The following is a 12201-nucleotide window of genomic DNA, read 5'->3' as shown; positions in this document are numbered from 1 at the left end:
GGGAACGGCAGCAGAAGTGGGGAACTGCTGTGGACCCTGAGATAGGAGGAGGCGGTGTTCGGCGATGTGAAGCTGCAGCAGGCCCTGTACTTTCTCAAAATGTCATCGAAGTCCCAGCACTTTCCATTGTTTTCAATGCGGTGAACACTGACAAAATGGGCACCGGAGATCTCATCTCCCAAGCATTGCCCCATTCCTGCTGCAACCCCCACCAGCTGCTTGCAGCAGTGACCCTGCCTCTTGTGACCCTGCTCCACCCCAGTGGCACCCCCACACCAATTAAACTACCATAAAATCAGACTATAAGAAGTACCACCATTTTACTAAATTATTTTCTTCCCTAAAATTTCAGTTGCATCTTATGATCCGGTGCATCTTGTAGTCCACAAAATATGGTATACTCTAACAGTTGATGATTTGAACAATGTGCTGACTCATTTGCTTTGACCATTTATGAAAATCAGAGAAAAATATCATATGCATAATAATTTAGAGTATTTTCAAAAGGAATTTTACACTTTCCAACTGAATAAAGATAAAATCTTAATTCAAATGCAGTAATCATGGCATACCGATTCAGTAGTAGATATACAGTAAGTTTGCTCATACAGTGTCATAAACAGAACATTACATTTAAAGTCTGATTGCAGCATTTTACAAAGCAAAAGTATTATTATTGTTAGGTTAATAAAAATGTGCAGTTATCTTACCTGACATTTTTTAGCAAGCATTCATAGATCTTGAGCATTGACATGGTAAGATGCATAGGAGAGGTCGGAATCACAAATGTACAATTTTTTTCCACAAATTCTAAGCAAACGGGAATTAGCCACCTGCACATCATCTAAAGGACAACAGACAAACATGCTTTATAAATATCATTATATGGAAGCTAACTGAATAAAACTACACTTAAGAATAATGATAATCTTAAAATAGAATTGGTCCAAATCAATTCTCTCATCCCACTGAATTGGCCACAACAGTGGTCTGTGGCCACTGCACAGGAGCAGGAATATCGTGTTTTATCTGCAGCCATCCCGTCTCTTTCTTTTGGTCAGCCAGCACATGTGAAGTTTCGCCAGATCAGCTAATCAAAAGATGAGCTGGAGATGCCATTAGGTTAGAGGCAGTACTTCCACTGCAGTGCAATATGTATAATATTACACTAATTGGCAAGGGCGCAAAGATCGCCGTTGTAAAAGTCACAACCGCAACAGTGCCCGTGCGGGTGAGCGGCCTGTCGACACCAGCAAATATTTCAGCTGCATGTGAGTCCTATTGGGTCCCTTCACTGCAAAACACTCTGCCAGCCAATCAGAGGTTGGCAGGTGACATCAGCATGAACGTGACTGAGGGCGCATGGCAGTGACGTCATGCGCTGCCCATCGCTTGCCCACTGAAGTCACCTGCCAGCTTCAGAAGAGGTCGCCGTGCAATGGGGGAGCGGATGGGAGGTTAGTACAATCATTAATTTTTTATGCCTTAAAGAACGCTGGTAGAACAGAGGATATACCATGATGGGTAACATACACTAGGGTCCAAATCTTGCACTGGGGGCTTTTAACTCTAGTTGCGCCACTTCTAATTGGACTATAAATCTATTAAATCCATTATGTAACAACATTGGTTTTCCATAGTCCTCAGTAAATCCAAATGGGATTAATGCAGAACTTGAAGATTATATAAGTATTAAATATGCTGACATACAGGCACCAATGCTATTTTATAAATGTGGCTTTGACATTTTGTGTTTAGATCATTTTGAGCTGCCATTGAGTCATTAACAAGTTGATAAGACAGTTGTAGCACTTTGAACTTTTTCAATACCTTCCTTCATTTCCTTTGTAAGTGTAATTCTACACAAGTCTCTGCAAGTCTATAGACTCCACAATATTAATCTTATTAAAAAGTATAAGATGGGCTCAACTAAGCTTCACAATGCCCTGCTTTAAAGAGAAAAGAAAGTGCCAAACCATCTAAGTTCTGAACCCATCAGCTTGGGTGTTAGCAATGTAAAAAAAACATGTTTCATGTTAAAACTACTTTCAGCATAAACCACAATGGATACACCTGTCTTTTAAGAACTTTCATTTCTAAATTTAAGAAGCCTTCCCATGAAGTTTTCTGCTTATTAAATTTGTGCATATACCATCATAGGTAACTCATGGAAAACTATGCATGGCTGTAATATAACCTAATGGCAAAAAACACCACATGTATCATTTATTATCTCCTTAACAACTGCCGATAAGCCTTTTAACGGCATCAGTTAAGGGTACTTATTCCTCAGTGCCACTTTTTAACAGCGCTGAGAAATAACGTTATAGTGCCCCCCAGCGTCGGAAACTCTCCAGGGTCTCGGCTAACGGGGGTAGCAGAGACTCTGGAGAACATGATTTGGGTTGGTTTTTACTGGCTCAAATGTTGTGATCACCGTTATTCACGGAATAATGTTGGCCACAAAAAAAGTCAGATTCCCCTTTTAATTTCTGTCTCGTCTGGTATGATCCAGCACATCAGAGAGAGAAATAGGATCCCCCGAGCCCCCCTTTAGCTCTGGTGTCCCTGGACCCTCTTGCATCCCCTGGTTCTGTCCCCTATGAAGAAAATGCCGGCAGCATTCACAGTGCAACTGCCAAGATCTTTAGGTTAGGGTTGGGCTAGGGTTCTGGTTATGGTTAGGGTTATAGTTGGGGTTACAGCTAGGGTTAGGGATAGACTAGGGTTAGGGTTGGGAATAGGGTTAGGGTTGGGGCTAGGGTTGGGCTAGAATTAGGGTTGGGGCTAGGGTTAGAGCTAGGGTAAGGAATGGGCTAGGATTAGAGTTGGTGCTAGGGTTAGGGTTGGGGCTAGGGTTGGGGTTGTGTTGTGATTAGTGTTATGGTTAGGGTTGGGATTAGAGTTAGAGGTGTGTTGATGTTAGGGTTGGGGATAGGGCTGTGTTAAGGTTGGATGCAATACTCAGTAGAAATTGCATAACAAATTTTGTGGTCCATTTTCTCCTGATACCCTTGTGAAAATAAAAAAAGTTTGGTTCCAAGGTAAATTTTAGGTGAAAAAAGGAAGATGCTCATTTTTCCTTCCACATTGCTTTAGTTCTCGTGAAGCACCTAAAGGGTTAATAAACTTCTTGAATGTGGTTTTGCGCACCTTAAGGGGTGTAATTTTTAGAATGGTGTCACTATTGGGTATTTTCTGTCATATTGACCTCCCAAAACTCACTTCAAATATGATATGGTCCAAAAAAATGGTTTTGAATAACAGTTTTGGAAAAATTAGAAATCGCTGGTCAAATTTTAACCTTTATAACTTCCTAACAAAAAATATTATGTTTCCAAAATTGTGCTGATGTAAAGTACACATGTGGGAAATGTTATTTATTAACAATAACGATTTTGTGTGATATGACTGTCTGATTTAAGGGAACAAAAACTAAAAGTCTCAAAATTGCAAAATTTTCAAAATTTTTGCCAAATTTCCATTTTTTTCATAAATAAATGCAAGTTATATTGAAGAAATGTTACCATTAACAGGAAGTAAAATATGTCACAAAAGAACATTCTCAGAATCAGTGGGATCCATTGAAGTGTTCCAGAGCTATAACCTCATAAGTTGACAGTGGTAAGAATTGTAAAAATTGGCTTGGTCATGAAGTACCAAATTGGCTAAGTCACTAAGGGGTTAAGTAGGACCAAACAAAAAATAAACTATCAAACATCCCATACAGTAATGAAGTATAATAAAATTTATTAAAAAAAGGAAACATATACAATGGGGTAAAAAGGCATTTAGTCAGCCATCAATTGTGCAAGTTCTCCCACTTAAAAAGAAGAGAGCGGCCTGTAGACCACAACTGTGAGAATCAAAATGAAAAAACAAATCCAGAAAATCACCTTGTCTGATTTGGCAAGATTTATTTTGCAAATTATGGTGGAAAATAAGTAGTTGGTCACCTAAAAACATGCAAGATATCTGGACAGCGACAGGCGCAGTCCGGCCACGAATTATAACGACGCACGCCACCATTGGGAGGAGAGAGAGAGAAACTACATACATATTCTAGAATACCCGATGTATTTGAATCGGGCCACCATCTCATCTTGTTTCTAACAACATATTGAATAAGTAATGGTATTTTGGAGAAATATATTAGTAGGTTTTTGACTCTTCATTACTTTATGAAGATTGCTAATGGAGTAGTTGATGTCATAAAGTGCAACAATTTGTTCATTTTTCACTTATGTGTATCATACTGTTTGATTTTCATCACCACGTACTTCACAACTTTAGTTGGGCAACACAGCTGTAATTTCATGTTGCCAATGTCCAAGCTAAATAGTGGGTGGGAAATTTTACTAAACTGCCCACTTACTTTGTGACTGTACAGGATGTCAGCACGACAAAAACTACATTGATATCAATGCAAAGGTAAAGTTTTTTATTTGGCTTATTGCCTTATATTACATGCAATTGCACAGCTTGAATAGATTTAATTTTCTAGAATTGTAGAAAACAATTGAATGCAGTGTATTGCCGCACATCTTAATATTATAAAATCAATGATCTATCTATATATATATAGTAAATATTTTGCATTATTTCCATTCTGAAATAAAATGAACAATAACAAATTTTAATATAAATAAATAAAATACTAACAGCTTAGATTCAAGTTTTCCCACAGGAACAATGTTCCCATCTTCATTTAAATTGGAAGGTACGGTATATTACTAATAAAAGTAATAGCAATAATATGCTGGAAATGAGCTTTACCAAAATCATCCAAATAAGCCTATTATAGAAAACAAAGCACTATAAATCCCACCTAAGGCAAGTATTAGTCGGACTAATTGCATGGAAAGCATCTCAGTATTGTCATTAACATGTTAAGCCTTCAAAAAAGCCATTTGATTATAAAACGAATGTCAGATGAAAATTCTGCGGCGCCATATGCCGAAGTATATAATATGGGGCCCCAGCAATAGTTTTTTCTGTGAAGTAATGCATCAAGGTAAGTTTAGATACAATAGGATCATGATAAAAGCTATTAGATCCAGCTTTAATGCAATAATTTTCTTTTCCATTTAGCATATGGAAACTTATTTTAAAACAATTAAGTTACAATCCATCTGTATAGTCTAAAGTACATGGAGGCAGGCAACATTTCGGAATCTGTGTCCCCAGCTGGTGGAAGCTGAAGGTGAATGAATAGGCGGTTAACAACCAATTTAACTTGAAAGTACAATGTAAAAAAGAAATAAGCATTACTGTTTTATAGTGTGTAGTCCTGTAAGAAAGTATTAAATGCTTCTAAATCTCCACTAATATTGCATATTTCACCAACATAATGGTTAATTTAAACATAATACTAGACATCCAAAGCGTGTGCCATAAATGCGTGATCTATAATGGCCATACAGTAAGTGTATGACACATGCAAGTTTAACCTTTGGGAACCTCTGTCTGAACCCTTTCCATAACCTTCAGAGATTTCAATAGAGACATCTGCGCCACTTCTATGGAATACAATGGGAAATCGACAGCATATCATCAGGAAATAAAGGCTTATGAGCCCATTCTCCAGATAGGTTAAGGTCCCATATGTGGCATTCACATCTATCTTGTGACATATAATGGTGCAACACTGTGAAACAATGTCTAAAATTGGTTTTCTGTTTCCAATAAATATTACTTGTTTGCTTGAGGAAGGTTCTATGAACTGAAATGTTATTTTTGTAAATTATTATGCATTGTTTATATAGCGCTATCTTATTTGGCAGCGCTTTACATACATTATCATCGCTGTCACCAATGGAGCTCACAATCTAAATTCCTTATCAGCATGTCTTTGGCGTGTGGGAAGAAACTGCAGAACCCAGAAGAAACCCACACTAACATGGGGAGAACATGCAAACTCCTTGCAGATGTTGTTCTTGGTGGGATATGAACTAAGGACCCCAGCACTGCAAGGCTGCAGTGCTATCCACTGTGACAGGCGCAGCTGTTTGTAAAGGTAAGCTGCACCTGTCTCTAATTGGCCAATCAATGACAGGCGCAGTCGGGCGCAGCGCTCAATGTGCGGAAGGGACTCAGACTCAGGGACTCTCCTCCAGGCTCTGAGTACTATAAACCTGTAAAAAATAGAATTAAAATAAAAAATAGTCATATACTCACCTTCCGACGGCCACCGGACTCTTTCCCTCTCACCATGGGCCCGACACCTTCCAGTCCCAGTAATGCTTTGCGCAAAACACCGCTGATGACGTTGCGCTCTCACTCGCACTCATGCCCCGGCATCTTCCGGTCCCAGTAAGGCTTAGCGCAAAGGACCGAAGATGACGTCACTCTCGCGAGAGCGCGACGTCATCAGCAGTGTTTCGCTCAAAGCATTACTGGGACCGGAAGATGCTGGGCACGTGGAGTGTAGATTGGGGGCCGTCGGAAGGTGAGAATATGTAAAAAATAGAATTAAAATAAAAAATAGTTATATACTCATCTTCGACGGCCCCTGATCTCCACTCCATGCTCCACGCGCCCGACACCTTCCGGTCCCAGTTATGCTTTGCGCCAAAGACCACTGATGACTTTGTGCTCTCGCGAGAGTGACGTCATCTTCAGTCCTTTGCGCTAAGCCTTACTGGGACCGGAAGATGCCGGGGCAGGAGTGCGCGTGAGAATCACGCATGTGCATAGCACCATCAGGCGCCATTTTCCTGAAGACACATTTACAATGTGTCTTCAGGAAAATGGCACTGGACAGCGCGGTATGGGCATGCGTGTACTCCGGCGCCAGTGCCACACTCCTCCTGGCTCCCCCAGCCTCTGGCAGAATGGGACAGCGCTGGACCACAGGAAAGATGGGTGAGTATAAATTTTTTTTTGTATGTGTGCAGTTTCCTAAGTGAGGGGAACCATGCATAACAGGAAAGGGAGTGAGGGTAACCATACATACCAGCAAAGAGGGGTAATGGGACCATGCATACCAGGAAAGGGGGGTGAGAGTGACCATGCATACCAGCAAAGGGGGAGGGGGACCATGCATACCAGGAAAGGGGGGTGAGGGGACCATGCATACCAGGAAAGGGGGGTGAGGGTGAACATACAAATCATCAAAAGGGAGTGAGGGGACCATGCATACCAGGAAGGGGGCTGACAAGACCATGCATACCAGGAAAGGGGGGTGAGGGGGATCATGCATAACAGGAAAGGGGGTGAGGGTGACCATACATACCAGCAAAGGGGGTAATGGGACCATGCATACCAGGAAAGGGGGGTGAGAGTGACCATGCATACCAGCAAAGGGGGGAGGGGGACCATGCATACCAGGAAAGGGGGGTGAGGGGACCATGCATACCAGGAAAGGGGGGTGAGGGTGAACATACAAATCATCAAAAGGGAGTGAGGGGACCATGCATACCAGGAAGGGGGCTGACAAGACCATGCATACCAGGAAAGGGGGGTGAGGGGGATCATGCATAACAGGAAAGGGGGTGAGGGTGACCATACATACCAGCAAAGGGGGTAATGGGACCATGCATACCAGGAAAGGGGGGTGACGGGACCATGCATACCAGGAAAGGGGGGTGAGGGGGACCATGCATAAAAGGAAAGAGGGTGAGGGTGACCATACATACCAGCAAAGGGGGTAACAGGACCATGCATACCAGGAAAGGGGGTGAAAGTGACCATACATACCAGCAAAGGGGGGAGGGGGACCATGCATACCAGGAAAGGGGGGTGAGGGGACCGTGCATACCAGGAAAGGGGGTGAGGGGGACCATGCATATCAGTAAAGGGGGTGAGGGTGACCATGCAACCCAGGAAAGGGGGGTGAGGGTGACCATACATACCAGGAAAGGGAGGTGAGGGTGACCATGCATACCAGGAAAGGGAGGTGCGGGAGACCATAAATACCAGCAAAGGGGGGTGACGGGACCATGCATACCAGGAAAGGGGGGTGACAGGACCATGCATACCAGGAAAGGGGGGTGACGGGACCATGCATACCAGGAAAGGGAGGTGAGGGGACCATGCTTACCAGGAAAGAGGGGTGAGAGGACCATGAATACCAGGATTGGGCGGTGAGAGGACCATGCATTTCAGGATTAGAGGGTGAGGGGGACCATACATGTCAGGATTGGGGGGAGAGGAGACCATGTATACCAGGATAGGGGGGTGAGGGGTACCATGCATATCAGGATTGGGGGGTGAGAGGACCATGCATATCAGGATTGGGTGGTGCATTATTGCATTATTATTAAATCTTCATAAATAAACTACATATATATTCTAGAATACCCTATGAGTTAGAATTGGGCCACCATCTAGTGTGTATATATATATACAGTATATATATATATATACAGTACAAATATATATATATATAGTAATTATTTAGCGTCCCGATTACAATCATTGTATCCCATTATTGTTTCACTTTCCATGTTTTGCCCCTGTAATGTCAATTTCATGGGCATCATGGCTTTGTTTTTAATTATTCAATTTTCATTTTAATTAAATTTCTATTCTGTAATAAAATATATTCAGTAATTTCTTGATTTCTGTGCAATGGAATTCTCTTTATGTACACACAGCCTTGTTCAGCACTGTACATACAGAGACCGGGAAGGCAGAAACTGTAATAAACAATCTCTGACTTCCTTTCGGGGAATCTGACTATGGCTAGGTTCACATTAGCGTTTGAGTTCACAGCGTATCACCCACATGCGCAAACGCATGCAAAAAACGCATGCAAAGCACATGTTTATGCAGCGCTTTTTATGCGCATCATCTTACGTATGACAGGAAAAACATTTGTATGCGTTTTTGCATGCATTTACATTGTTTATGTGCATGCATTCGATATGATACCAGACAAAAATGGGTGTGTCTCATGGGATTTCTATTTACACTTTGAAGATCGCATGTGTATTGAACGCATGCGTACACATGTCCTTGCTTACCAATGAGCTCCCATAGACAGTAATGCACTTTTTTGACGCACTCATACGCGTGGGTTGCCTGTGCATATTTGAAGGATTTTTGACACCTCAAAAATGCAACATGTTGCGTTCGCCGTGCCTCACCCGCATGCGAACGCAAAAGCATACAAATGCATGCAAACGCATGTGGATCTATGGGGATCAAATGCTGCGCACACAGACCCAAATGTGAAACCAGCCTTAGGCTGGAGTCACAGTGCCATAATTCTCGTGCGAGAATCGCATCGTAAAACTTGCCCTGGCTGTCTGCTCTCCTGACCTGAGCTTGACAACTGCATAGTAATCCAGTATGCTGTCATGCTCAGGTCAGGAGAGGTGCCGGTCAGTCCGTGAAGTGAGATGCGATTATCACATGGGAAATATGGCAGTGTGACTCCAGCCTTAGTCTGAAAATTGGTTTCTCACTATTGCATCTGTTTTATCTAGGGCAGTTGCTTTCTCTACAATGATGTTTTAGAATGTTATTGCAGAGTAATATAAAGATCACATGGACATTTTATATCTTTGGGTAGTCCACAAGTAGTTACCGATTTACCCCTCTAGTTAAGAATTACTGCACGTATACAGTATCATGGATAACTCATTTTATTGACATTTGCTCATTTGAATAACCTGCAATCCATTACACAATGCATAGTACAAAAATTATACTTGAAGATGACCTATCACAAGGTCACAAGTGGCCCTTTGTGTTCCTATTTTAGTTGCTTCTCCCTGAATAATCTGGTTTTTTTGCATGTAATTTTTTTTTCTAATTTGCTCTATAGGTCAGATATATAGGCCTGTTTAGTTTTGTCAACTATTGAGCTTTACGAGGGGTTGTGGCTCACATAGTAATTATGCATAGCAGCCTTAAGACAACCCCAGAGAAACCTGTGAGCCATGCCTACATGGTAAAGACCATTAAAAAGCAAATACTATCTCTAGAACCTTATGGTGGAGAAAAACACTACTTAGGGGCACAGTAGGAATAAAACAGGAGCAAACGGTGTCCACTGTTGACCTGATCACAGTTCCTTCATATAGTGTATTTGTTTTTTGTGAAAACTTGCAGATAGATATTGGTGACTTCCTCCAGCTTATCCCTTCTTTTAACCCTCCCCGCTCCATAGAACTATATGAGCAGCAATTGTCATCTCCTATTTCAGTAATGGAGAAATCTGTCACTACCGAATACAGATTTTATGGAAATATTGAGAGTGAAAGATAAATCCAAGCAAAGAAATAGACATCTGTCTCCTGTAAGATATATAACAAAGATACTTATTTTTATATCTACTATTGATTTATGAAATAAAAATTAAAATGACTGTTATTCTTTAAATTTAATTGGCTTGATGATAAAGAAAATGATGATTTTTCATTTCAATACTAGTCATTAGACTGAGAAATGTAATCTTTCTATTCGATGTGTTTAGCTTCGGAACATATGAGAAAAATTTTTCATAGAATCGAAATAAAATAGCAATATTTAACACATTTTGTAGCTCCAGGATTCTTTTTAATAAATTAGTTATTGAAATCACAAGCACATTTTACAGACTCATTTAGTATAATTTCTCTTTAAAGTCGTAGAAAAAAAGTCAATATCTTCCAGCAGAAAAGAGAAAAAATTGAGTTTTACATAATAAAACCCATCCCTGTTGAGTCAGCAGGTCATTTCCCATGACGCTTTCCTAAACTTTAGCAATCAGCTTTATGAAGACACCGCTGAGGTCCTTTCTAATAAGTTATGTTTCCTGATAAGATAAATCCTTATGCTGTGATGGTCTCTGTTTATAATGGGATCATTGCACATCTATTATATTATAATAATCCCGTGGTTGTGATAAGTGAGATAAATGACAGCTAAGGAAAAAGGAATATTTTATATTATTATTTGTCAGGCCGATGAAACTGCATTTTCTTAAATGAGACTATGTACCTTAGTGAGGTTATTTCCTTCAAAGTTATTGATAGCATGACTTCTGGAGCACACTTCATCAGCTTCTGCTAACACTGGCTCCAAATCAAATAAAGAAGGTTATTCCATTAACTAACACACATTTCCTGCAGTCCCAGTTTGCTATAAGCTACTGCATATAGAATATGTTTAAAAAAAATATGATATTTTTCATTCAATATAATGCAATTACATACATCTGTGCATGATAAACCTCGGCATATTGTGACATATACAGTATTTTGTGAAGAGAGGAGCCGATTAGGCAAAATTTGAATTTTCCAGACTTCACCAGGAATTTCATTGCACAGAGAAGTTTTTCTCCACAAATTAAATGTCACTTACTATGATCTCCTCAAACCCCAGGTCACGATAAATGTAAGACATAAAAACTAAAAAAATCCTTACGCTCGCCACTCACCTCTCCGGAGGCTTCCACTGCTACCTGCCCACTATTTGTTGCTCCGTTTCTTTGTTACATCACATCTCTCACTTATTGTTCCCTCTAGACTAGGTCTTTTTGCCATGAGAAGGCCTCAAAATTAACTATGCACGTGTAGTGACCTCTGTGGCCTGCAAACAGAAGTAGTAGTCCAGTGTTCACTCTAGCTTGAAAATTTTGACAGCTGTAAAATCCAGGGCCTGCTTGGAGATGGTTGACCTGACTTGATTAACTCCCAAATGTGAACACCAGATGCAACATAATGAAGGCGCAAAGGACCAGACAGTGGGCAGGGATCTGGGCAGCAGCCAGAGAGGTAAGTAGTAAGATGAGGGTGTATTTTTTAAGCCTTTTTCCAGACATCCATTGTTCAGCAAGAACAGCCGCAACTGCCTGCCATTTTTCTAAATTAGTGCTGAGCAAATTAAAAGAAATTCATATTCTCCAGAATTTTTGCTAAATTCAAGTAGAATTCAATTCAACTAGAACAAATTTGTCCATTTCTAATTCTGAATAATTAAATATATTACAAGGAAGCATAGTGTAGTGCAGCTGGCTGGAGCAGTGTGACAGACAGACAGTGACCCAGGAAAGTTCAAAACAAAGTCTCTTTTAATGGTCAATATAATCACAACAGAAAACACACCATATCCTCTGGATCGCAGCACACATTTGTCATAGTGGTAACTCTGTGGCTGCTCATATCTGTGTGTGCTCAAAGTTTTGCCAGTTTACAGCATCTTTCTTTTTTTGTCCTGGGTGAAACTGTACTTATATACAGCACTATGGGTACCGTTACACCTAGCGACTCA

General features: G+C 40.7%; 1 protein-coding gene across 1 annotated transcript in view; it reads right to left on the bottom strand.

Annotated features, from left to right (window-relative positions):
- Nucleotides 1–12201, bottom strand: part of LOC141060642 (dynein axonemal heavy chain 3-like) — a 2648786-nt gene that overhangs the window by 1304986 nt on the left and 1331599 nt on the right. The window contains exon 40 of the mRNA XM_073556958.1: nt 711–844. Coding sequence (XP_073413059.1) covers nt 711–844 — 134 coding nt within the window. The remainder of the gene's footprint in view (nt 1–710; nt 845–12201) is intronic.

Source organism: Dendrobates tinctorius, unplaced genomic scaffold (assembly GCF_039654945.1).
Source record: "Dendrobates tinctorius isolate UK_male_01 unplaced genomic scaffold, ASM3965494v1 ptg000241l, whole genome shotgun sequence".
NCBI lineage: Eukaryota > Metazoa > Chordata > Amphibia > Anura > Dendrobatidae > Dendrobates > Dendrobates tinctorius.
This window is presented reverse-complemented; position numbering and strand designations above follow the sequence as displayed.